We start from the raw sequence: 25,748 nt of genomic DNA, 5'->3' as shown, positions 1-25,748 counted from the left end.
GGCTTGTTTAACAACATCACTTACGCGCCGCTCAGAACGTAAGATTCGCTTTTCATCCCGTTTCTCAACATACGCTTGGGCTTCACGACCAACAGGGCATCCCATAATCGACATAACTTTTAAAATTCCTTGAAAACCTTCATTAAAGATAATAATTGCTAAGTAGCTAGCAATTTCAACAATCTTGGGACCAGAATGAAGATGTTTAGGAGCGAAAGTCCAAATCAAAGAATTCAAAGATTCGTTATTGTTTTGTGTCTCTGCTCCTAAACAACGAATTAATAATTCGTCTTTCGATAAATCTTCGAAAACCGGTTTGATAGCTTCTTGGACTTGCGGAATTAGAGGTGATTTATCGTGATGAAATTGGTCCAGTTCATTATTAGCTTCAGCCTTACGCCATTTACACCAACTGTCTTCGCCTTCTGGACAAAATTGATGCTGAGGGTTTTGATCAGAAGAACATTTGTGATAGTACGTTGCCCAAACTTCCTTTCTCATATCTTCAAGCAAATCTGGATGGCGTCGAATTGCTAATCCGTAGAATTTTGTAATTTCTTGGATAACTTTATCAGTAAGTTCACCTGCTCCTTTTCCTCCTATTCCTTTATTGGTTTTATCCTTTTTAACAGCCCGAAGTCGTGTTCCCATCCTCTTTTCTACGTGACTCACACATTGTTTTTTTGTTACCGCAGTATCTCCATACGGTTTAGTATCTAGCATCCCCTTGAAAGTTTTGCTGTCACCGTCGCCAATGTATGTTAGATACTTTACGCCATATTTTTCTACAGACCTCAGAAACATTTTCGTGATGGCACTTATTTCCATTTGACCGGAACTTCTGGAATGGTTTATGGTGCATTCATCTACATGCATTTCATACCACATTTCGTATTCTAAAAGATTTGTTTTTTTTCTATTTTTCCACAAATTACATCCACCACAAAAACTACTCATGATCATGACATCTAAAACTTTCCCAGTGTACTTGCCGATCAACGTAGATACGCCGAGCAGAGATGAAAAGCCTCTTTTCTTCCAAGTACTGTCACCTGACACAGTCAATTCATCCTGTGGTTTTCCTGATTCTTCATTCATAGTTTTTTCTTGCGTAACAGCGAATGCCAATAAAGTATCACACAGTGAAGATGTAGCCATATGAATGTTTTCCAGTAGTGCAGTATAAGTAGAATTTGCAACACCCGAACACATGTCCATAAAGCTACAGAAAAGATTTACTCCTTCTTGACCAGCTCCCAATAATCGCATCGCAAATACAAACCGACGATTAACTTCAAATGCATTTCCGATCAACGGGCCTGAGTTTATAACTGTCTGTTTTTCACACTCACACGATAAAATAATTTTAAAGCCTAGGCCTCGGAAACTTGATCGCGAAATAGACACGTCACTTTTACAAGTTTTACATATGACTATTTCAGAGATTGCAGCAAATACAGAAACAAACTCCAAAATGCAATATGCGAAATTCGAAGCGATGGGAACCTCCATGTTCATGTTATTTTTAAGTTTTTTGGCCGAAGCTGATGTAAATACCGTATCATTTTGGTGGGTAAAACGGTTTCCACTAAACTTTCTTTTTTTACTACGACCAGGATGAACATTTCCACTCGTACTTCCTTTCCGTCCACTCATTATGAGAAAAAATAATTTGTAGCTGTTGCTCTCTTCGAAGTTCAACCAAGACTAAAATAACTTCGGTAAAATATTATAACAATATATATTACTGTTTAACACTGATGCATATTATAATATTTGGCTTAGTGTGTGCTTATAGTTTTCTACACACTAAAGGTCTCGAAAATAACTACGAAATTTAACATTGCTCAAGTAGCTCAAGTAATCTATTATTATCTGAGCCTGTGTATTTGTTTACCTCCGTTAATATTTGTAAGAATCGGTGAACACCGTATTCTCAATATCAAATTGTCACTAAAGAACACCACCGTATTTAAATTAAAAAAAAAAACCAAGAGGCAAGTATATGACACTTAATACACAACCGAACTCTTTGGAGGTTATCCTAATTGTTATTAGACGCTTACTGCTTCGCGCCAAAAAGTAAATGAAAATGAAGTAGTTTGCTAGAGCATTTGCTCACTGCTGGCAACCCCTTTTAGTTCATGGTTTTGCCGCACGAGACTCTGGCGCCAAGTATGAAATTCTTAAATTTGTTATACATATACCTATCAAAACATAAGATACTGTAACATACATATCATATTTCACAGTAAGTTTTACAAAATCCCATATATTCATATAGACGTTTGTTACTGTTGATTTTTTTGTTCAGATTGTGAGGAAGAGCTATTATCGCTATCGTTTGACAACCCCACACTCATAATGCATTCAAATTAATGGCACAGAAATAAAAAATAATAAATTTTGTTAATCGATTATTTGAACCAAAATTTAGCATTAGAGTCGAATTATTTTCTTAAAAATACAATAATAACAAGAATATATCAAATAATAATGTAATACATATACAATCAAATCGAAACAGAAATCAACAAACACAATGCAAAATCTTCTGGAATAACTTCTAGTCTATTTTTACTAAATCCTACAAATTTTTATTAAAATTTAGTAAACAGTATATATATATATATATATATATATATATATATATATAAACACAAATTTCCAAGAAACCTTCTCCAATATAATCAAAACCATATTAGGAAATGTATTGAATAAATTAATAAATTTATAAGCATGTAAGCGTTTAGTAAAGTGACTTGTAAATTGAATATCCTTATACATTAATAATATTTTAGTATTATTATGTAGTATCAAGTGCCCCAAAAACATTTTTTATTATTTAAATATTTTTAACTTCCCGTAGAGTAAGTTATTGAAATGGGCCGAAAATCGGAATTGAAAATTTTTACATTTCTCGACGTTTTGAAGGTTTCTGAACATTTTGGCATACCTCAGAAAAAACGGATGTGTGTGTGTATGTGTGTGTGTGTGTGTGTGTGTATGTATATATGGATACAAATTTACAGTCACGTTTTCGGGTGCACGAATCAACCGATTTGAATGGTTCAAAAAACATTCGATTCCTATCGATAGGGAAAAGAGCTGATTAGTTTTTGGCAAAGGCAGGTCCAGCCGTTTCGAGGATACGGAGCAAAGAGTGCAGAAAATAGAAATCGACTTTTTGAGAGAACGGAGTATCCGATTTGAATGATCTAAAAAACATTCAATTAGAAATGATTGGGAGAAGTGTTTATCAGTTTTTGGCAAAGGCAGGCCCAGGCATTTCAAAGATACGGAGCTAAATATGTAAAAAATGGCAGTTTTTGAGAGAAATAAGCGTCCGATTTGAATGATTCAAAAAACTTTCTGCTTGTCTTAACAAAATAATTGATTTTGGAAAAAAAAAATTTGTTTTAATTTTTTTTTTTTTTTTTTTTTAATTTTTTGTATATCGAAAATAATTCAGATTTTATTTTTAATTCTGACTATACTTCTAGTATACTTTAAACAAATAATTTCAACTTTGCAATTCAGTTTATATAATTCTTATAAATATTAGACAATGTTACAATATTTATAATAATCTATTTGAAAACATTCGGTATTCCTCAAACATTTCGTTACGGTACGGGAAGTTCCAGCAATTTGCCTTAAGGCACGATGCCACCCACCCCACTAGTTTTTCAAATCATTCATCCACATTTATTTCAATTAATTTTAATACGAATATATTTTATAATAAGATGTTTGCAAAGCCCTGTGTTGAGCAAGTGTGCATTGCTTTCAATTAATTTATTTGCATTTATTTCAATTAATTAAAAAGATATTTGTGGGGCCCTGTGTTCAGCAAGTGTGCATTGCTGAACAGAAGAACTTAGTGTGAAGAAGTTCTTTATGAAAGATAAAAGCCAACTAACATTTATATCTTTCATAATAATATTAAAAAAACTCTATTGTGATCTACTTTACGCATATTTAGTTGATATCATCAATACTCCAAAAAAGTAATTTGTTATGAAATTAATACTATACATATTATGTGCATAAAAGACCATATGTTGATTTGATCACATTTATTCGTGTTTTTCAAATTACATTCACATATGGAAATAAAACTTAGGTGCAATAAATTAAATCTATTCAATTTAGTTTCAATAATAACATTATTTGATTTGATTATAATTCCTTTCTTAATCATATATAGGTATATATTGGTACATAAATATATTTTTGTAATATTTTTACCATATAAAAGGTAAAACATGCATATTTCTTACAACATATGTTTTTAATTTAGCCATGTTATAGATTTTCTTATACGTTAACATCAAGCGTAAAGTGCTTAGTGGGATTGTTTGGTATATTATTACATTCTCCTGCCCCTTGATGTTGCTGTTTTAGTTTTTTTATATATGATTTCAGAAAATAGTCATATATAATAAGCACCAATAAAATTTGTTAATAAAATATGTATTTTTTCATTTGCAAGTATTTCATAAAATGTTTACTGATATTATTTCAATATTTTGTAAATTTAGATTGTAAATCATCATCAGGAAGGGTACAGGATTAAATATAAATAAACATTTAGTTTTCACTTTCCAATTTAAAATATATTCCGTTAAATACAAACTCTTTAAATTGTTATACTTTTTAGTGATATGCCTTAATTTTAATATATATGTTTTTTACACAATACGCAACAGTGATAGACAATGAGTAGATAGACATGTATATAAAAATATATTTTCCTGTTTTGCAAGGAAAATTGAAAGCTTGTCTGATATCTCTTTCGCTGTATAAAGATAAATTTCTTTTGCTGTATAAAAAACAAGCTTTTTTAAAAGTAAATATATATAAATTTGTTTATATATATTCATCTCATTTTATAATACTGGTTATTCTAAATATTACATTTACTTAGACTTATCTGAATTATCAATAAATTCTTTACATACACAGCCCGATTCCTTGAATATATTGGATTTTAATCAATTTCAAGCAATATAAATAAATTCAATTATGAATATTTTTCTAAAAAACCTATCTAATAATTTATACAAGTGATGTGTAAAATATATTAATATATATTACTGTATATATATATATATATATATATAGATTGGAAAGATTATTTAAAATTATTTTATAATAATTGCTCAATATGTTCTTAAATAAGCTACTGTAAATCGTTCAAATAAAATTTAAGAGCCTCTTTTAATATTTGGTCTTTCATCTTCCTATAATACACTTATATATAGTACAATTAATAATATGTATATTGAACCAATAATTATGACATTTCATTAGCTCTAGTCCTATATCATATTTTGACTAGTTAATATTTGATGTTAGTTATACCACAACTATAAACATACAGCACATCGACACATTCATTTTCACATCAAAATTGTTTTCCAGCATGCTCTTGATATTGTATTTTACTGTAAACAACTAACATGACATTTAGTTGACTTGAATGATCTTTTAAAATAAGTACATATGCAAAAGATTGTTCATGATCTCGTATATAAATGTTGAGCCTATGAAGAATCTTCTCATATATAAAAAGCCATTGTGGTTAACAGCTGTTACACATTAAATTTAAGTTCAAATTTATCTTTAAAATGCATAAATATATAATAAAATAGTATAAACATTTAACATTAACAACAAATATTTTATAATATAGAACAACATATTAATAGTAAATACTTAAAACTTTAGACTTTTGATTCAGGTCCCTCAGATTTAATAACAAACGCTTTTCTCAAGTTTGTAAGTTGGTCAGCACAAACGTGTCCATAAATTTTGGTATAGAATTCCAGAGTTCTTCCCCTAGTAAATAAAGAAATAAGTTTTAATTGCATTATTTCTCTTGTAACTTGTGAGCCAATTCACAAATAAAATAGTAATGTAATGTTACTGGTCTCTTATGATTAAGTATATATATATATCATTAGAAGCATCTCAAAATTAGGATAATTGGAAAATCTCAAGAAAATTATATGAACACACATATCGAATTATATGTCGTTTTATTCTTGTTTTAATCTTTCATCCAAACAAACTTTTTACATATCTGTTATCGTATAGGTTGTAGGATAGAATATGTGTGAATATTTAGATGTTTAAATGCAAAGTAGGGATAGATTTAAGCAACTATTCAAGCATTATATATCATTAGAATCGTCTTAAAATTCTTATTGTTAGTTAAATACATCATTTGCAGTGTCTCAAAATTTTTAGTTTTTCTTCCATATATTGCAACTTCGAATTTCTAACGGTTTGGCCTATGGGCCAATTTATTCAAGTGTTTTACAAAATCTTAACTGCTAAAATCTAGCCATCAAAACAAATTGTTGTACCTATAAACAATAAAACGCTCGAATACAAATACAGTTTCGAGACTACCAACTCATGCGACTAGACTACTCAAAGAGTCCTGTAACATAACACAGCAATTTTATCCGTGATTTGGCCAATTATTATTATTTTATTTCTAACATACTTTGTATCTACTCTTGATAAATGCATGACTCTGGATCTGCCACTGCCGCAAGGTTCAATAAAGTATCTGGAAGCTAGTACAACTCCTGTAATCACTCCGTAACTGGAATGTTCGATTTTTGGTGTGCCTGGTGGAGTTGTGTAGGTCATTGGTCTCTTAACAGAAGTTTCAACCATACAACAAGCACCTTTAGTCAAATCAGTACGCCATGATCTACATAAAATTAAGAGAACTTTAAGCTTTGACTCATCCATAGAAATTATGTAAATAAAATGAATGCATCTGTTTTTAATATTGAAATAGCCCTTTTATAATACATTTATATGAATGTAAATAGCATACACCAAATTAACATCTTTAGAAAATTATGTCTGTTTGGACTAATCTCCAAAACTGCTAGACCGATTTTGACGGCGTAAGTTAGGCTTCTTCTATTTTAGAAAAAATGCCTTCTCTTATATTAAGTTACATTATCTCATATAGCTGTACCCGAGATTTCGTTCGCGTAAAATTTGAAAAAATTTAAGTAGTTTGGTTTTTGCATTTTATCTGATCTTATATTAATTAAAAATATTTTAATAACCTTGTATATATCCTTGTATCTTATATCTTATTTTAATTCAAACTATTTTGTTACATTTTTACTATTTTTCCTCATTTAACCACTTCAATACGAGCGAGGAGTTTACTCTCGACGCGCGTTGCATGCGGGCTGTGAGCGATATTACGGTAATAATTACAAACTAGTGATGTATGGCACCGTGCCTTAAGGCAAATTGCTGAAACTTTCCATACCAAAAACTAATTTTTTAAACAATTATTATTTTTTTTAAACTTTGAAAAAATTAATTTTTTGAGAATTTTGAAATTTTTGAAATAAATTGGCTTTTTTGAAAAAATGATTTTTTTATATTTTGAAATATTTTGGAAATTTTGAACTTTTTTCAAAGCAATCGGGCTGCTTTAGCTACAGTCTAACGAATGTACAATGATACGGAACCCATAGAAAAAAACAAATTTTAAATAAATAAAATTAAAAAATATTTATTATCAAAATCACTATAAAATACTGATAATGTGATGTGTCATTAGACATATCATTTTTGACCGCCAAATGGCACTTTTTTATTTTTTTACTCGATCTCCAAAACCACTAGGCCCGCCTTACCAAAAATTTAATTAGTTCTTCATTCTATCAATACAAGTAAATTTTTTTTTTTGAATTATTTAAATCAGACGTTCCGTTCTCTTAAAATCGAATTACCATTTTTGGCCTTGTACAAAAATTAATCAGCACGTCTCCTTATCAATACGAATCGAATGTTTTTTGAATTATTCAAATCGGTTGTACCGTGTTCCCGAAATCGTCGACGAAAATTTATATCCGAACACATACACACACATACATCATTTTTTCTAAAACTAAAATGTTCAGAAACCTCTAAAACGTAAAGATATATAAAAATTTTAATTTTCGTTTTTTTGTGATTACTATAACTTACCATGGGAAGTTAATTAAGTGCATTTGTCTTCAATATTCAAGATTGCATTGAAATTTATCAATTATTCATAGTTGATTTTAATTAGTTAGTAGCGTTGATAGTTGTCTTTTCTCAAAATAAATATTTATAAAAGTTAGACTTTTAATTTTTTAAATGTACATCTATTAGGTATGATTAGCAGAACGTCAAATCAAGTCTCTCCAAACATGAGAAAGACCAAAAGAGTTGTATTAGCGCAATAAATAAATCGTACATCAAATATTGTATATATACACATTATATTATATATAAAGAAGTTTGTAAAAAATGCTAACGCAAAAAACTAAAAGTAAATTGCAATTAAAATAAAAATACTTTTAACTTTTTTGTTAAAATCCACGCAAACAAAGTCGCAGGCAGATACAGCTAGTTTATTATTATCTATAAGTAAAATTTTACCTCAAAACACAAAATTCTCTAGGAGGTAGAGAAGCCATACTTGCAGTTGTATAACAAAATACATCACAATGATCCACAGGCCGTTCCACAACAAAAGATCTAATCAACGATGGATCCCAGACCTTTCTTTCATTCAGTATACTGCAAATATTCATATAGTTATTATAAAATAAGACTATCATTTAATAAATGATTTTGACTACAAAGTTTTTGCAAAAAATAAACCTGTGTAAAACTTCTTGAGGCGGAGCTTCAACTTCAGTGGTGACCTTCCACAAACGTAATGGATGGCCATCTCCAACTTTCTTAAATGTAACATCTACTAATGGATCATAAGGGTGAACAAAAGACGTCCAACCTCGACTTCTGAAAATATTAGGTCTAGTATAATAAATGGGAACATTTTGCAAATAAAATAATTCACATAAACAGTTCAGATAATTGGTAAACTTACAATAATCTTTTGAAATTCTCGCTTAATTAAGGCCAATTATCTTGTATAAATAAAATATGATTTTTAAAATTATTATAGAGCATCAACATTTGAGTTTAAGTTATAATTAAACCTGAACTGAATATGATAACATTTTTGATAGCATGAATCGAGCTACCTTTTAATCCCTGAAATACAGAACGATCTCAATAATAATAGAAATCTTCCTTTGCGTAGACGCATTGTGCTGCTGCCATAAAAATAAAACAGGACAAACTTCGAGTCAAATATTATTAAATCCATTACACTTAAAAAAGAAATTATTGTGATATAATTCAAACACGCTCACTGAAGTATCCATACAGGCACGTTTAAACAATTAAACAATTGTGATGAGAATGGTGTAATAACACATTTAGATAAATAATAATTTTAATTTTTTATGATACAATAGATAGATTGCATAATTGTATATTGAAATTACAATAGTTTTGAGTGCGCTCTGAGAAGTTCTTTATTTAATTTCTTTGTTTGCGCCTCCGTAATTTAGATGAATATAATTCGAAACTAAACGCGTTTCTATCTATTGGAACACAAATCTTTAATATAGAAAACATCAACAGAATATTTTTTTACTAATGACCATTTACTTAGTATAGCACTTAATATTTTCGTCTAATATGATTCAAAATTTGATCGCTTCTAATTTAAAAGAATTTATTTAGCAATAAAAATTGGATTCGGAGCTTCTAACATCTATTTTGTTAACTTGATAGCAATAAAAAATGAATGCAAGTTTCTGCTTATAGGTATTCAGGTAACTTGTTCAAATACTTACTCCTTTCTGGCCTCTTTCAGTAACGCATTAGTACACTCATATTGGTACGTTAGCCAAGATTGATTAGAATCAGAACCCAATTGCTCGCGGAACAGTGGAATACTTTGATCCATGTAGCTAAAACTGCCCTTTTCCATGCATTCTTCAGAGACTCTAAATAATGTTTTATGTTTTTGAATGAGGAATTGTAAACAGTCGTGGGATGCCTTCGTTGCATTCAGCTCCTTAGCGTCTGGAATTCCTGAGCCTTTCTTGCGCCTTGGAGACTTAGTTGGCGTTCCATTGTAAGCCAGGGAATAGCTGTAGCCATGTTTGTGGGCGTAATGAAACAGGGAAGGTGCCAGGCAAACTGCTATATTGCGAATTGTCATCTGGTTGTGGTGCACTTGTTCAGCGACTAATCCTAAGAACTCTAATAAGGCCTGAAGAGCTTCCCGATGTTCGTCTGGTAGGAGCAATAGGACGCAGCTAAGGGCTTCGTGTTGTTTACTTTCTGGAACGTCTAGAGTTGAAACTTTACATAGATTTTTTTTAATAACTTCGAAATATAAGCCTCAGTTTTGATTACATCTAAGCAAATAACATAAAACGTTCGTAGGAAAGGGTTGGATATGAACGACCGATTATTAAAATGTGCGTTAATATATTCCACATATTATCTCTTTTGCTACGAGTGATTTGCGTAGAAGTGACACTCCTGTATAAGTCAACCAGCTACCCAAATATTTGTTACACAACATATTTTAAGATTTTCCAATCATTATCGATAAAAATTCATTTAAAAATTAAGAATTACACTTACAAAGAACTAAATATTATATTGAAAAAATAGAATTCTCAATAATTCAACTCACAGTAATAAATATTGAAGAAAAAGTCGACATGCTCGATGTCGTCTATAGACGACACTCGTACATAAAGGTCGTCAAGCGGATATCGCCTATAGACGACACTCGTAGCAAAAGGATTATAGGCCAATTCTCGTATGTTGATCTCTTATGTTGAGTAACCGAGAAACTATCAGAAAGCTATGTTATTTGAGCGTTTTACACAAAATCAAGTAATAAAACCCAACCTCCAAATGGTACAAATGTCAAAATATAACATTAGTTCGACCTCGCACTTATTTTATTTTTAGGCGCAACAAATTGTTGCACTTAAAATAACACATGCGAGAAGTCGAACTAATGTTATATTACATAGGTAATGTGCAAAAAATAATTAAAGTACTGTACTGTCAACTCAAAAATAATACTTAAACATGAACAAAACATGAACATTTTGAAATATTTCAAGTAAAGTTGTAATAAAACGAATGTGAAATATGAAAAATGAATGAATACGAAAGATGTTTGAGCTTTTTCGCTTCTGAACAATTTCTGAAAAATACAGATATACAGATAGTCGTTAAATACGCGATGTTCAAAAACAAGTTTTATTACCAATTACAAACTAACAACTATTAATCAAAGTTTAAAGTTAAATTCATAACAAAATTAATATTGTTTCAATGTTACTAACTAATGCATGTGTTCTATATTCAAAAACATTCATCTAATTCAGAATTATTAGAGTTTGAAACAAACGCAATAAGAAATTATATAAATATTATTTGAAATAAAAATGATTTCTTATTTAAAAAATAACGATATTTTATCTATTTCACTCACCTTGGAAAATAGAAATGAAGGTCTCAGAAAATTTAGAAGTCAACAATGCTTCTGGCAACTCCCTGAAATATTGTTTTACGACATCTGCAACATCATAGGCCTGTTGTCCTTCAAAAGACACATCGTCACCCTGTGTTTCTATCAATTGTTTCAGTGCCTGAATACGAGATTTAACTCCAGATTTTCGGAAAAGGCCCACTTGTTCTAAAGCATTATTTTGTAACCACTCAAAGGCCTTCAGAATGCATTTTGGTATAGCATGACCCGTGCGTTGCATTGTTAAGGATAATGGAACACCAAACGCAACTTTATCTACGGAAAAAGTTATTTTTAATTTCTAAACATAACCCACGACTCACGAGCATTTACAAGATAAAACAAACAATGACTTACTTTTGTAATTGGGCCTTGTCTTGCGAATAAATTTGGGCAATTCCCAATTCCATCCAGAACGGTGAGTCGGACAAAACTTCTCCATATAAGCAGTCAAAGTTAACAAAGCAACCTTCTTCAAAACGTGCATTTGGCCGCATGAAAGTGAATCAATCGGCGGCGAGTTTTCAAGATTAATGATAAATGGAGCAGCAATTTCAATGCTCGTCTCTGAAGATGTACTTGCAATGTTAACCTCAGGCTTATATTCCTTCGCCTTCTCTACAGGAGCTGGTTTTTGGTCGAAGCTGTGCCATGGCATGCGGTGATGCTCGTAACTGAAATTCGTAAAATATAAAACGTATGTGCCTTTCCATTAACAAGTAAACTTTTACAGTGTATGAAAAAATATCCACCGTGCACTATTTAAAATTTAATAAAACTTGATCCATTGTGGACTCTTAAAATCTGAACTGCATCTAAAAGAGCAACTTTAAGGGCTCATTTTTACAGTCAATTACAACGATGCAGTTCGTTATGTAAAACAAATTTCATTATGCGAAGCGTTTGAGTTTAAGAAAAAAGTTCGTTATGCGCTGCGTCCATTATGAAAGGCGTACGTTGTGCAAGGTACCACTGTATTTCTTGTCTTAAATCCTGGTAATAGCACGTTACTTGTTTCAAAACGTCGTAATAAATATTACTTTAAAAAACTTTTTGTTTATTATTAGGATGTACTGTATTAGGATTAGGATGTATCATATTTTGATCTTGTCAGAAAGCCTGATAGTAATTAACAATTTGAGAACGAGCGCCGCATATATGCGTTTTACGCAAATCATCAAATTGAATGAAGAACTCATATATATATATGAGTTTAGCGAAGGCAGTTGTTAGAGCCGAGTGTCAATCAAATATTTGTGTCCCACCTAAATACATATCGATAGACGAGAAGGAGAAGATTAATGTTAATAAACCAAACTGAATAGTTAACTAGTGGGGCGCATGACATCTAGCCTTAAGGCAAATTGCTGAAACTTCCTGTACCAAATATTACAATTTTTTTAAAAACGATTAACATTTTTGAAATAATTTACTTAAAAAAAATTAGATTTTTGAGAAACGATGATTTTGACAAAAAATTACTTTTTTTGAAAAAAAAATGTTTTCTTTATTTTGACATATTTTGGAAATTCTGAACTTTTTTCAAAGCAATCGTACTGCTTTAACTGCATAGAGACGAAATATCGAAGCGTGTAAGCGACGCGTCGCCGTCTAACGGATAAACATTGGTACGGAACCCATAGGAATGTAAACAAAATTTATATTTATTGTTAAAATCTCTATAAAATATCTGATAATTTGATGTTCATATGTCTAATGATCATTTTTGACCGCCAGATGGCATTTTTTTCACTTTTTTTACTAGATCTCCGTAACCGCTAGACCTGCCTTCATAAAAATTTTATCAGTTTTTCATCTTGTTATTATAAGTAAAATGTTTTTTGAATTATTAAAATCGGACGCTCCGTTCCCTTAAAAACTGAGTTACCGTTTTTGGCACTTTTTGCCCCATATCTTCGGAACGGCTCTACCTGCGTTTGCCAAAAACTAATTAGCACGTCTCCTTATTAATACGAATCGTATGTTTTTTTAATTATTCAAGTCGCTTCATCCGTGTTCCCGAAATCGTCGACGAAAATTTGTATCCGCAGATACATACACACACGCACACACACACACACATACATCCATTTTTTCTAAGGTATGCCAAAATATTCAGAAACCTCTGAAACGTAAAGATATATAAAAATTTTCATTTTCGATTTTTTTGCGATTACTATAACTTGCCCTACGGGAAATTAATAAACTAATTAAGATTTTATTTATCATGTGGAAAAGCTGTGTATATAAATATAATATATAAGTATGTCCAAAATGTGAGTACTAGAATTGGAGTAATTTGGAGTACTAGAATTTGAGTTAGAATGCCATAAATATGTGATGGTAAGTTTCAAAAGCTGTCGTGGCAGGAGAGCTCGGCAACACGGTACGGTTCACTTCAAAACGTTCCGTTCCTAAAGAATTAAGTCAAAACATTTACGTAGAACGTAGTGATGATTCATTATAATTCTAAAAATTCTAAAAAACTAAGAAATTTTTACTTTTACTTACCCAAAAGCTTTAGCGGCGATATCTTCGCATAATCGCCGCGGCGCACTACCAATAGCATTAGAATCGCTGTCCCGCCGATGTCGCTGTTTCCCGTTAGCAGCATCCTCCCGCTCTTGATCGCGCTCTCGCCGTGTCTTCACCGTGAGGGATCCGGTTCGCATTAATTTGCGTCCCTTAGAGCCGAAACCACAGATTTTGCGATCTAATGTTGAGCATTCCTTCTGCAAATAAATTGTGTTTATAGATATAGACAAAACAAAGCCAGTGGTGTATAACATTGTGCCATCAGATAAGGGGGCGTCCATTCACGTGAGGTTTAGAGGGGGAGGGAAAGTTTGTCAAAAAATCACAAAATATGGCGCGAAGAAGAAAAAAAATTAGTAAGATATCACGTGTATTTATTTTTCACTTCAATTTAGAAGAAATCCTAAGTTTTTCAAAAAAAATTAAAATTTTACAATTTTTTCTAGGTACTAAAAATACACGTGATGTTTGAAGGCCAAGGGAGGGTAATTTTAAATATCACCACGTATCAGCAAGGGGTAGGGAGAGTACAAAAATTCTTAAAATTTGATCACGTGATTAATGGGCGCCCCGATTAATGGGCCCCCAGTCTTATGAACTAAGGAAATAAAATTAACATGAATAGATTGACATATGAAATCCACATAAAAATGATAAGGGAATTTAAAACTAAGCAAACAGATTTTACAAAAAATATAATCGATTTAATTTTCTAATATTTGTTTTGAAAATCATTACCATTATTTGTATAAAAAACAGTTTTTTCTAAACTTTATATTCAATTCATTGCAATAAGGAAGCGTCCATTAATCACGTGAGGTTTTTAGGGGGAGGGAGGGTTTGACAAAAAATCACAAAATATCACGTGAAAGAGGGAGGGGTATTGTAAGATATCACGTGTATTTATTTTTTAACTAATTTCTTTGAAAAAAATTAAACATTTTCAATAAAAATCAAAAAAATTACAGTTTTATCAGGTAACTAAAAATACACGTGATATTTCGTGGGGGAGGGGGGGTAATTTTGAATATTACTATATATCACTAAGGGGAAGGGGGTGGTCCAAAAATCCTTGAAAACTCGCTCACGTGATTAATGAACGACCCCTAATCAAGTAGTTCTGTTATTTAATCTATTATACCCAGAAGTGTCTGGTGTCCCAGACCTTAACACCGAGCCGAAATGTGTGATAGTATTGATCTTAACTGTCAGAATTATCTCACGTTTCATTAAAAATTATGAGCTTTTAAGTGCAGCTTTGGTAAAATTATGACCATTTTTCGGTTATTGTGGTTAATTTTCATCAATTTTTTTCATTCAAACTTTGGAACCATAACCGTGAATAACATTTCTAGAACCACAGTAAACAAAATAACACAATTGTCCCAAATTTTCAAGAATTAAGACATTTTATTGGACTATGAATTTATTTATTTTTTTAAATCGATCGACTTTAAAAGGCCCTCTTTTAAAAAAATGTAATAAAATGTGTTGGCAAGTTTCGTCAAAAGTTGGATTGTAAAATAGTGAAATTATTGATAATTTTATATCATTTTATATCAATTATATTTTTTATAGCATAATTTTGCCAATAAAATACCTATAAAAAGTTAATTTTTATTCTTTTGAACTTCTAGTCTACAATGGAAAATGGTAATAGTAGTTTATCATTAATGAATTTTTAGTTAAGCAAGGTTAGCAATTTATTTGTCTGTCTTCTAAGATTAAAACAACGCAACCTCAAAAATCTACCGACACAGAGTGAAAACAACGCAAATCGAGACACTGTATAGTTTTTCTTTGTAAAATCAACAAACCTTGCCAGTGTGATTACTGTTCGCGTCTCTGAAGTAATGATGGCAATCTGAATCAGACATAGCTCCGGTGTCCTCACTTCTCATGGAGCACGAGGAAGCACCTTCGCTTGCTGAAGCGTCTTGGGGCTCCAAGAAACGTCTCGTCCTGGGATTGGCACTGCTAATACGGGCTGTTCTCCCTTCGGACTAAATAAATAATTTAGAATTATAATTTAATGCATCTTAATACATATAATCAAAAAAGTAAAATAATATCGAAGACCATAAAACTATTCATATTCAGTTACAAAAATTGGACGTTAAAAATTTGAAAACCATAAATGACAAGGAAGGGCGATGAAAAGCGCAAGCTTTTCCAAAATTATATTATTACCTGATCTTTAAGTACACTGTTGTTCATTTTTTTACAAAGGCCATTTATAGAGCTTTGACTGCCCTCAGAGCAGTAACTTGAAGTATCATCAGCATATAAAAATTTTCCTTGATTCAGATGAGTTGGTGAGATATCTATGCACTGTAGATCAGATAACTGTGAAATAAAAAAATATAAGAAACAAATATAACAGATTTTGGATAACTGATATATTGAAGCTTTGACAAAAATATTTTTGTGACTTATTCGACACTTTTGAGTACTAGACCTGATCTTTGCTAGAAGCACGATCTTTGATAAACTTACTTTTATTAGTAGAACATATTATTGAATAACTGTGAATTAGTTAACCGCAAAAATTTATTTAGAATTATGCGTTAGCGACTACAAAAGAACGCATACAAAAATGATATGAGATTTAAAATAGTGAGAAAGTTATCTTAAAAAACAAATATTTAATATTAATGCAACAAAATAATTTTTTTTTCAAGCTATAACAAAATCACTTGAGGGGGTATTCTAGCGTAGAAACAGTTTTTTTTTATATTTTCAAAATTATTTAAGAGTATCTACACAAGGAAATTTTTGAAAATTCAAATTATTTTCAGAGATAAAGCTGTTTATTTAACACGATAACTCTCATCTGTTTCCTTTATTTTCCGCAACTATAAACGCGTTTATCTCAAAACTGTCTTTTTCAATATGATGCCCATGATTTCTCGAGTTTTACCGAACCGATTTACTTGAAAATTTCGAGAAATCTTTTCTATAGACTTCTTTCAGGCATATACTAGCCTCATCTCCAAATTATATTATCGAGAAACTCAAAAAAGAATTAATCCTTTTTTTCGAACAGTCACCATTTTGTCAAAAAAAATATTTTTTCACTTAATCCTAGTATATATCAGTGCGACATCAATCTAGTTTTCCAGATTACTAGGAGAGTTGCAATCGTGGGCATGGCCATATGTGTCAACTTTTTGAAACCCCCACATTATCCACTGCTAATTTTTAAAATTAACTTTTTTTGTTTTATTTTTTTCTGTACTCTTAATCGTTGATAAAGAAATTATAGAAAAGATAATAGTTTAAAAATTGATTGCCTTTATTTCTCATGATTTAAAAATGACCTAAAATTCACGCCTCTACACTACCCTCTTAATCAGTGGTGTTGTCGAGCAGGAACGCGCCGGAACGTCGTTCCGGCAAATCATTTTTGAGCCGGAACGCGTTCCGGCAAGAAAAAATATAAAAAAATCGCTACATACAGAAAATGATTTAATAAGTAAACTTTATATGTTATTATCCAACTAATTTTTATTAAATGTTATTATTGTAATAAACATACATATATGTGCACAAAATGGGTTTTGTAATAATTTTTGTTTCTTCCTTTTCGAACGGAACTGGAAAAAACATGAAAACCGGTTTTAGAACCGGTTTTTAAATTTTAGCGTTCCGGCAAAAAAATATTAGCACAACACCACTGGTTTTATCAAAGTCGTTTGTAATTTAGGTGTATGAACTTCTTATAGAAAACATAATATTTATAAATTAAATCTTACATTCATTCGCATTTCTTATACGCTAACACCTACATCATAGGTTCCTATTCGTGTATTTTTATAGGCTTACGTATGCCTATACGTTGCATTCTATACTACACGCCTTACATCTATACCATACGCTATATTTCATCACATACTCTCAAATCCCTACATTGTGTACCGAATACACCTAACCTATATCTACTATATATCCTATTACCTATAATGTCCCTCACACGCATTACACATTAACCCTACCGAGAATCGAACCCGGGTCCGCCGCGTGGCACGCGACGACCTTAACCACTCGGCCACCGTAACGCTACAATCAACCGTCTTTTTTCGCGTGTTGTCGCGCCACCTTAGTATTAATTATCTAATTAATTAGAAAATGTCCCGCGGAAACAACAGTGCGTCCCATATTATATTATTAATGGGGGTAGCCGATAGGGTAGTGGTTAAGGTGCGCGACTTCCACGCGGAGGTCCCGGGTTCAATTCCCGGTATAGACAATAGATAGGTAGAGATAATACATAGGGCGTAAGGTAAACCTATATAATATAGGTGAATATATAAATTAGACAGTAGTATTTATAAGAAGTAAAAGGTCTGTAGGTATATTACAAGTTAATGACGGTGTATGTATCTCACGGTATGATAGATAATAGATATCTATCGATGATACACAATAATATAATATAGTATGATAGGTAATAGGTTATCTATCGTATTATTAGGTTAAGTCTTATAAAGTATTGTAACAAATCTTGAGTACTTCTATATCATAATAAATACCTGTAGGTATTAATGAATACAAATAATACCAGAATAAATATAATTAATGTCATTGAAGAATATAAATTATGTACTCAATGATTCCCTCATACTTGTACAATTTAATGTATAGACTAGTTGTATATAATAGAGTTAATTATATAAGAAGTCAATATATTAGATTTGTGAGTTCTTATCGAAATATATCAATTTTTTTGAACCGGTTTATGAACCGGATTTTAAATTTTAGCGTTCCGGCAAAAAAAAATATTAGCACAACACCACTGCTCTTAATTAGATCTGCTGCTGCATAAGCCTCTACACTGCATAACTCTTGATTTACGAGTAATTGATAATAAATACATTTATAATAAAACAAATTAAACATTGTGTTTCTAAACAATTATTTTACAACATTTTCTTTCTTATTACCTTCTGTTCAATCCCTACAGGATCAACAGCCTGTGGATCTCCAATGACCACTCCATCCCTGTGATGTTTCTTGCGGTGTCTTGTCTTGAATGATTCGACGTGTCTGAGAAATGCTTTAGCTCCATCACGGATGCGTTCACTGTTTGTCCTGTGAAAACTTGTGTTTGCAGGAGAAGTTGCACCATTGTTTGCTGTGGCAGCAGTGACACTACTACCAGAAGCCATATTGCCAATGTCTCCTGCGCCAACAATATGAGGTACAGCCAACATGGTGGGTCCTGGCCGTGCGGTAGGCAAAAATTCCGGTATATCGGAACGAGGTGGGAATGATAAATCGTTTCGAGCCTTCAATGAAGCCCTGAAATAAAAGACAACGATGGAAATTATGTACTATAAATAATTTGGCTATCAAAGAACAAATCTTTAAATTTACAACTTTAAATAAACCACATGAAGGGCTTAGAAGTATAACTGTTTTATTTACTACCACATTAGAAAATTAAGTAATCGCCAATTTAATATTACTATCATCAATTCAAAATCCCGAAGATTCTGAGATAATTTTGAACATGCTAATTTCGAAATCAAGCAATATTTTGCTAACAAACCATCCATTAAAATATTTAATACCACTTGTTAGATCGACAGTTTCTATTTTACCATATTTTTTATGATTAATTAATTTCAAATCCAAAACATTATGAGGATTAATTAAAAAAATCTGTCACATTATTGTAAATATTTTAATTTTAATAAGAACGAACCAATCCTATATTCACATTAATGTAAATAAATGAGTAAATTATTATACTCCTTAAATAGAGGATAATGACACATGTAATTATCAGTTGTTGTAAAATTGCAGAAAACTATTTTATTTAGCCAAAAAATAAACAACACTGTTTGGGTTAACAATGTTAAGATTATATGTTAACTTATGACCGATTCTGTCGCATAACAGACCAATGTTATGACAAGGCTATGTTATGAAGAACTTTTCATACTAAATATTGACAAAACCTTGTGGTTGCTATGCAGTCAGGTGTATTTCTCAGGTTGCCAGATAGAAAACCTAACCTAGAAACCGCACAAATGTCAAAAAATACGATCTTAGATAACAGGGTTTTTCTGACACAGCTTCATAACATACGAGTGACGTTGCAGTTTATGTGTAAAACGCCTGAATGAATAACGAATACATGACATTTTGACAGTATTCAGTATGATTCAGTAGCATAATGTATGAAAGTTGGAGCGTAAAATGGCCTTGCAATAACATTTTAGGTGGCAGAATCGGTCCCTTAATGTATGTGTTATCAAAGAGACATCAACTGATGATAAAATTGTAGATAAGATTTTATGAGTAAAATGTCTGATCGCACAGCAAGTACATAGCTTTTTGATAGTTCGTACTCATACAAAAATAGACCCGTAACAAAGCTATTTATCCGAAAGTTGCCCCCTTAGTTTACCTTATCCTTAATATATTAGCAATAATGTGAACAATTATTGTTAAGAATCTATGTCTAATATGTGAACTAATCCCTTGGTATTCATCATTGATATATTACAACTAATTCATAAAAAATTGTATTCAAGGCAAACTCTTTAAATAAGTCATATTTGCAAAATAATTTCTATAAGTTATATTATATTTGCATAATCGATATTAAATATTGATAAATTTCAAATTGATTATTTAGAAAATCATTGTTTTTCACATGGGCAGTTATACGTTGCCTGTTCACGAGTTGGAAAACCATCCGCTTTGTTTGTGTTAACGTCAGACCAAAATACAAAAAATGTGGTTTACCAAAGAGCACTTCAATGAAACGGATAATTTGCGGATTCATTTTCATTTACTTAGAGAAGTTCAACTAAAAACACTTTTTGTAATCGAAATAAATTCATTACTGTTGTGTAATAAAATCAATTTTTTCCTTTTCAAATATAAAACGAACAGAAAATTTCTTCATCTGGTGGCGAAACGGAGTTCGTCGGGTTTGTATATATAAATATACTTGATAGCGTTAGATTATAAAATGTTTATAATTTATTATTATTTGGCACTGAATCACACGGACTAACGGTACTGACCAATCTCAACTACGATCGTAATAATGTTTACATATGCAAATTTATTCACAATTATGATCTCATTCGTCAAATAAAGTATGTTTCTTTCTAAACGCGAATACTTCGTGTTGTAAATAAAATCTTTGAACAACATGTCTGAATAAAATTTAGACTTACGCGTTGCCAACTTCTAGCCCCAATCCGCCAACAGCTCCTGCAATTTCTTCTTCGTCTAAGTTGCAAACGACAGAAGTTAGATCAAACTCCTTGATCGTATCTTGGCACTTGTTCTGGCACAGTGGACTTGTATCTGACCGGTGCCCCTGCCCGGTTTCGGATGTGGAAAAATCATCTGCAGCTGACGCCGTCGTAACTACTACTGTAAAAAATTGACATTGTATTCACAAAATTTGTGCAATAAATCAAAACAAGGCTCTCCTGTGGATCAGTGGTTAGAGCTATGGGATTTTAATCAGACGTCTCAGATTCTATACCGTCTCGGGCGGTATGATGTCAAGCAGTAATATCATTGGCATACTGATAAATATTGATAGTAATATGATTCCAAGCGAAAATTAAAACAATACATCAGAATTACAGAAATTGCCAGAATAAAATACATCACACAAAGATAGAGCAACTACTTTGGTAAAAATAAAACCGAGGTAAATGATTAATCATAACGACAAAAGTATGGTAAATAATCACAATGGCTTAAAAAAACCTTAAGTTCTGATTGCTATTGAAAGAAGAATGAAAAAATCTAAACAAATGATAATAAAGCAAATGTATGTAATGATAGTAAAAGCAAAGTGTTCTGTCCAAATGCCATAATTATATGTAGGGTTTCAAGATGTCGTTGAACCAATTTTCTTTATCATATATTCCTTAATATTTATTATTTTTATCCAAATTGCAGTTTTTTTCTTGCATTCTATTATAAAAGTAAATATTAGGTTGTCAAATATCTCCCTTCCGCTTTTTTGCTCTTGGTTTATAATACAAAAAGGCGGAAGGGAGATATTTGACAACCTATTACAATGACTTGGCAATAAAGTTATGCCATATATTAATCCAAAAAAAAATATGAGATAATCATTTTTATTAACACTATGATACAACATAGTTGCATATTGCAGTAAAGCATCATAAATGAAGTACATAGTAATGTTTTGCCCTGATAATTTTGTAGAAATCCACCCTGATTAATACAATATTATAAATCCATATAGAATAAAGCTAAACTAGTAGGGCGCATGGCATCGTGCAGTTAAGGCAAACTGCTGAAGCTTCCCATACCAAAAATTATTATTTTTTAAAAAACGATTAACAATTTTGAGAAAATTTCACTTCGAAAAAATTAGGTTTTTGAGAAACTATAAATTTGACAAAAAAAAATTTTTTTTTTAAAACAAAAAAAATATTGAAAAAAAATGGTTCCTTTATTTTGACATATTTTGGAAATTCTGAACTTTTTTTCAAAGCATTCGTACTGCTTTAACTGCATAGAGATGTGTCGCCGTCTAACGGATAAACATTGGTACGGAACCCATAGGAATGTAAACAAAATTTATACTTATTGTTAAAATCTCTATAAAATATCTGATAATTTAATGTGCACATGTCTAATGATCATTTTTGACCGCCAAATGGCATTTTTTTTACTTTTTTCATTAGATCTCCGAAACCGCAAGACCTGCCTTCGTGAAAATTGAATCAGTTTTTCATCTTGTCAATACAAGTAAAATCGGTCGCTCCGTTCTCCTAAAAAACGAGTTACCATTTTTGGCACTTTTTGCCCCGTATCTTCAGAACGGCTAGACCTGCCTTCGCAAAAAACTAATCAGCACGTCTCCTTATCAATACGAATCGAATGTTTTTTGAATTATTCAAATCGGTTGATCGGTGTTCCCGAAATCGTCGACGAAACACACACACATATATATAATCTATTTCATAATCTATTTACCTGCGTCGTCAGCAATGCGAGACCAGCGCCTTTCGCGTGGCTGGTATGTCCAGGCCTCGCTTAATGCGCAACTGATGTCTTCGTCATCCGAATCATCCGACTGATTGACAATTTTAGAAAGTTTTCCAAAAGTACCCTTACCACACCCTTTGGAAGTTGCTCCTGTAGTATTGCTGGAAGATGATGTTGTTGACGTTGTGGATGCTGACGTAGATTGACCAGAGACTGAATCGGGCACGTGCTTGTTGTGCTAAACATGAAAGAATGATCCAGGTTAATAAATTAATAATAATTATTAATAATTATCTATGGTAATTAATTAGTAAGTAAATGATCAATTATTTAATAATGAATAAAACTAGTGATGTATGGTATTATTGCCTATTGGTAAATAAAAATGTTATGAACCTAGCGTTGGTACAATGAAACTCAAGGTAATCTGCTGGAACTAATTCATTTGTAAACTAAATAAAATTAAAAAGTTTAATTTATGAATTCTTCAAACTTGAAATCCTCATAATGTAGTATGATGGAAATAACACATGCTGTTATACATAGCCTTTAAATAATGTAAAACAAAGAAATAATTGAGGAAGTACTATGAGGAGTAGAAAAGAAATATCTTAATTGATTACTCTAACAAATATTTTGAACAAATATTGTCATGAATTTAATTTTAGTATTATAGATAAAACATTTTAAGGACTAATTTTCCTATGAATTAATTATACTACATTTGTACCTTTTATATATCGTATATCAGCAAAATTTTCATCAATATTTCTAAAAGTTCTAGTAGTGCAGTTAATCACAAATAAAGCACATAATTCAAATTTTTATTAAATGTGACTTTTAAAATAATAGAAAATTAATAATAATTAATAAAGTAATGTAATTAAATATTTTAATAGTATGTAAATGAATTATCGTTTCAAAATACCAGAAAGTTTTCAAAACTACACAAATATCGACATATTGATAATGAGATAATATTGAAAAAATACATAATAGTTGACATAAGCACAGTCCCTGAATGATCAAACCCTTGATAAAAAATAGAAAAAATAATCATTATTGAGATTATAATTATGAAAACGTATAATTTTATATGATTAATAGCCATACAATATTGCAATAAAAATCTTAGACGTTCTCATTTTATATAATTAATCACTCGAATCATCTATGTAAGTTGCATTAAACATAATGTATCAATCATGAGAAAAACAATTTACAATAAAATTAAACAGCAAAACTAAGTAAATTCTTATACCTATATAACTGAATCATTTCACAAAATTTGTCTGATAATAAGATTTATTCTATGAAATAAACCTGATTTTTTTTTAAATTTACATTTTCAAAAAAATCAAATTTTTTCAATTTTTCTCGTAACTAAAAATACCGTAATGTTTGGTGGGGGAAGGGAGTAATTTTGAATATCACCACGTATAAACAAAGGGAAAGAGGGGAGAAAAACTCTTAAAAAATCGATCACGTGATTAATGTATGTCTCCTTATATTTGCAAATCAAGTACACATACAAACAAATATACAGGGCTAACAACAAACAATTTTTTTTGAAAATGCTATAAAAAACAACTGAAATATTCTTAAATTTAGTTTTGCATTTGAAAATTCAATAAGACAGATAATAATGGCAAATAATTGCAATCGAACGGCTGCCTAATTTTGAAATGGTTGCCAAAAAATTCTGAGTGCCAAACAAAAAGTTAGATGGCGGAGCCTTTACATGTATTGTATTTTACGTATTTACTGATGAAAACTATATGAAATTATAATACAGAATCAGTTTAGCAGTCTACTACAAGTATAAACTATAGTATTTAGTATTTATATAGAGAGAACTCTATCTATATGTAAAATATTGTTCAATTTATGTTTTACATATTGTTGGGACGTATTTTCATTTTATTATATTGGCCATGAAGGTGACAATCTTCATGGCATTGAGCTTTTACACGGAATGGTTGCCGCCCCTAGTAGAGGGGGTAGCGGAGAGTTAGATAGGACTAATTGTTCACATCTATAAGAAAAGTCCGCGAAACAACATGTATAATTAGTAATTAAATATATCATCTTTTATTATAACTTAGTAACAAATTAGTGATTGTAATTAAATCTGTAACACATACAAAACAAATCAGTGTTTAATACAGTCCACAGCTACAAGGGTTAAATTATAACCTAACAACCTGAGTTAATCGAAGGAGAGTTTTTAAATTTTAAATAACTTTCAGAACAACGTAACGCAAATACACATATAAAGATATTTTAATTCTAAGTAAAGTATAAAAATATTCAAATAGTTGAGACAAATACCTTTTGCTGCGACTCAAGCTTCAATAAAGCGCAACGATTTAGGACTCCAAGTCTTCTGTATAATGAACGCAATGAATCCGGATCCAAAAAAGGGTGATCTTCTTTTACTGTACTCAAATCTACGGGAAATGGTAATTCTGAAAAGACAATAGAATATAAACGATATAAGTATGATGCTAAATTTCATTGTAAATAACAAAAACAAAAAATTATTTGTAATTTGTAATATATAATGAGCTGTATATATTATTGCTTTCTGAGCAAAATAAAGTAAGAAATTCTATTATGTAGTTTTCAATTCAAATTCTAAATATATTCTGGAAAAGACTCATTCATTAACTTTATTATTTGCTCTCAGAGCATATACATTGAAGTATTACATGCTTGCGGTTTATGAATAACTTTTTCAAATAACCAGATCAGGGGCGCAGCGTGCATTGACAGGGCC

At 31.0% G+C, this 25,748-nt stretch overlaps 2 protein-coding genes across 6 annotated transcripts in view; both read right to left on the bottom strand.

The window, feature by feature from the left end:
- Positions 1-1,820, bottom strand: LOC113375996 (the record flags this gene model as incomplete). Its single annotated transcript, XM_026615932.1, has 1 exon — positions 1-1,820. A coding segment is annotated over exon 1 (1,656 nt), but the record flags the coding sequence as incomplete, so codon positions are not given.
- A 3,847-nt stretch (positions 1,821-5,667) lies between these two features.
- Positions 5,668-25,748, bottom strand: part of LOC113377986 (rho GTPase-activating protein 7) — a 794,747-nt gene continuing 774,666 nt past the window's right edge. For 3 of the 5 annotated variants that reach the window (XM_026618466.1, XM_026618469.1, XM_026618467.1), the window contains exons 8-21: positions 25,301-25,437; positions 22,958-23,207; positions 21,166-21,367; positions 18,913-19,270; positions 16,160-16,315; positions 15,787-15,972; positions 13,946-14,166; positions 11,792-12,108; positions 11,399-11,710; positions 9,729-10,242; positions 8,683-8,823; positions 8,458-8,598; positions 6,518-6,730; positions 5,668-5,844 (exon numbers count right to left, since the gene is read on the bottom strand). In XM_026618466.1, the coding sequence (XP_026474251.1) occupies positions 5,730-5,844; positions 6,518-6,730; positions 8,458-8,598; positions 8,683-8,823; positions 9,729-10,242; positions 11,399-11,710; positions 11,792-12,108; positions 13,946-14,166; positions 15,787-15,972; positions 16,160-16,315; positions 18,913-19,270; positions 21,166-21,367; positions 22,958-23,207; positions 25,301-25,437 (3,263 nt within the window). In that variant the 3' untranslated portion in view covers positions 5,668-5,729. The remainder of the gene's footprint in view (positions 5,845-6,517; positions 6,731-8,457; positions 8,599-8,682; positions 8,824-9,728; positions 10,243-11,398; positions 11,711-11,791; positions 12,109-13,945; positions 14,167-15,786; positions 15,973-16,159; positions 16,316-18,912; positions 19,271-21,165; positions 21,368-22,957; positions 23,208-25,300; positions 25,438-25,748) is intronic. The other 2 variants (XM_026618470.1, XM_026618468.1) reach the window with 2 other exon arrangements.

This window comes from Ctenocephalides felis, unplaced genomic scaffold, assembly GCF_003426905.1.
Source record: "Ctenocephalides felis isolate EL2017-DRISC unplaced genomic scaffold, ASM342690v1 CF-g0.4_SCAFFOLD_01886, whole genome shotgun sequence".
Classification (NCBI taxonomy): Eukaryota; Metazoa; Arthropoda; class Insecta; order Siphonaptera; family Pulicidae; genus Ctenocephalides; species Ctenocephalides felis.
Note: the sequence above shows the minus strand (reverse complement) of the source record. Positions and strands in the feature narration are given on the sequence as shown.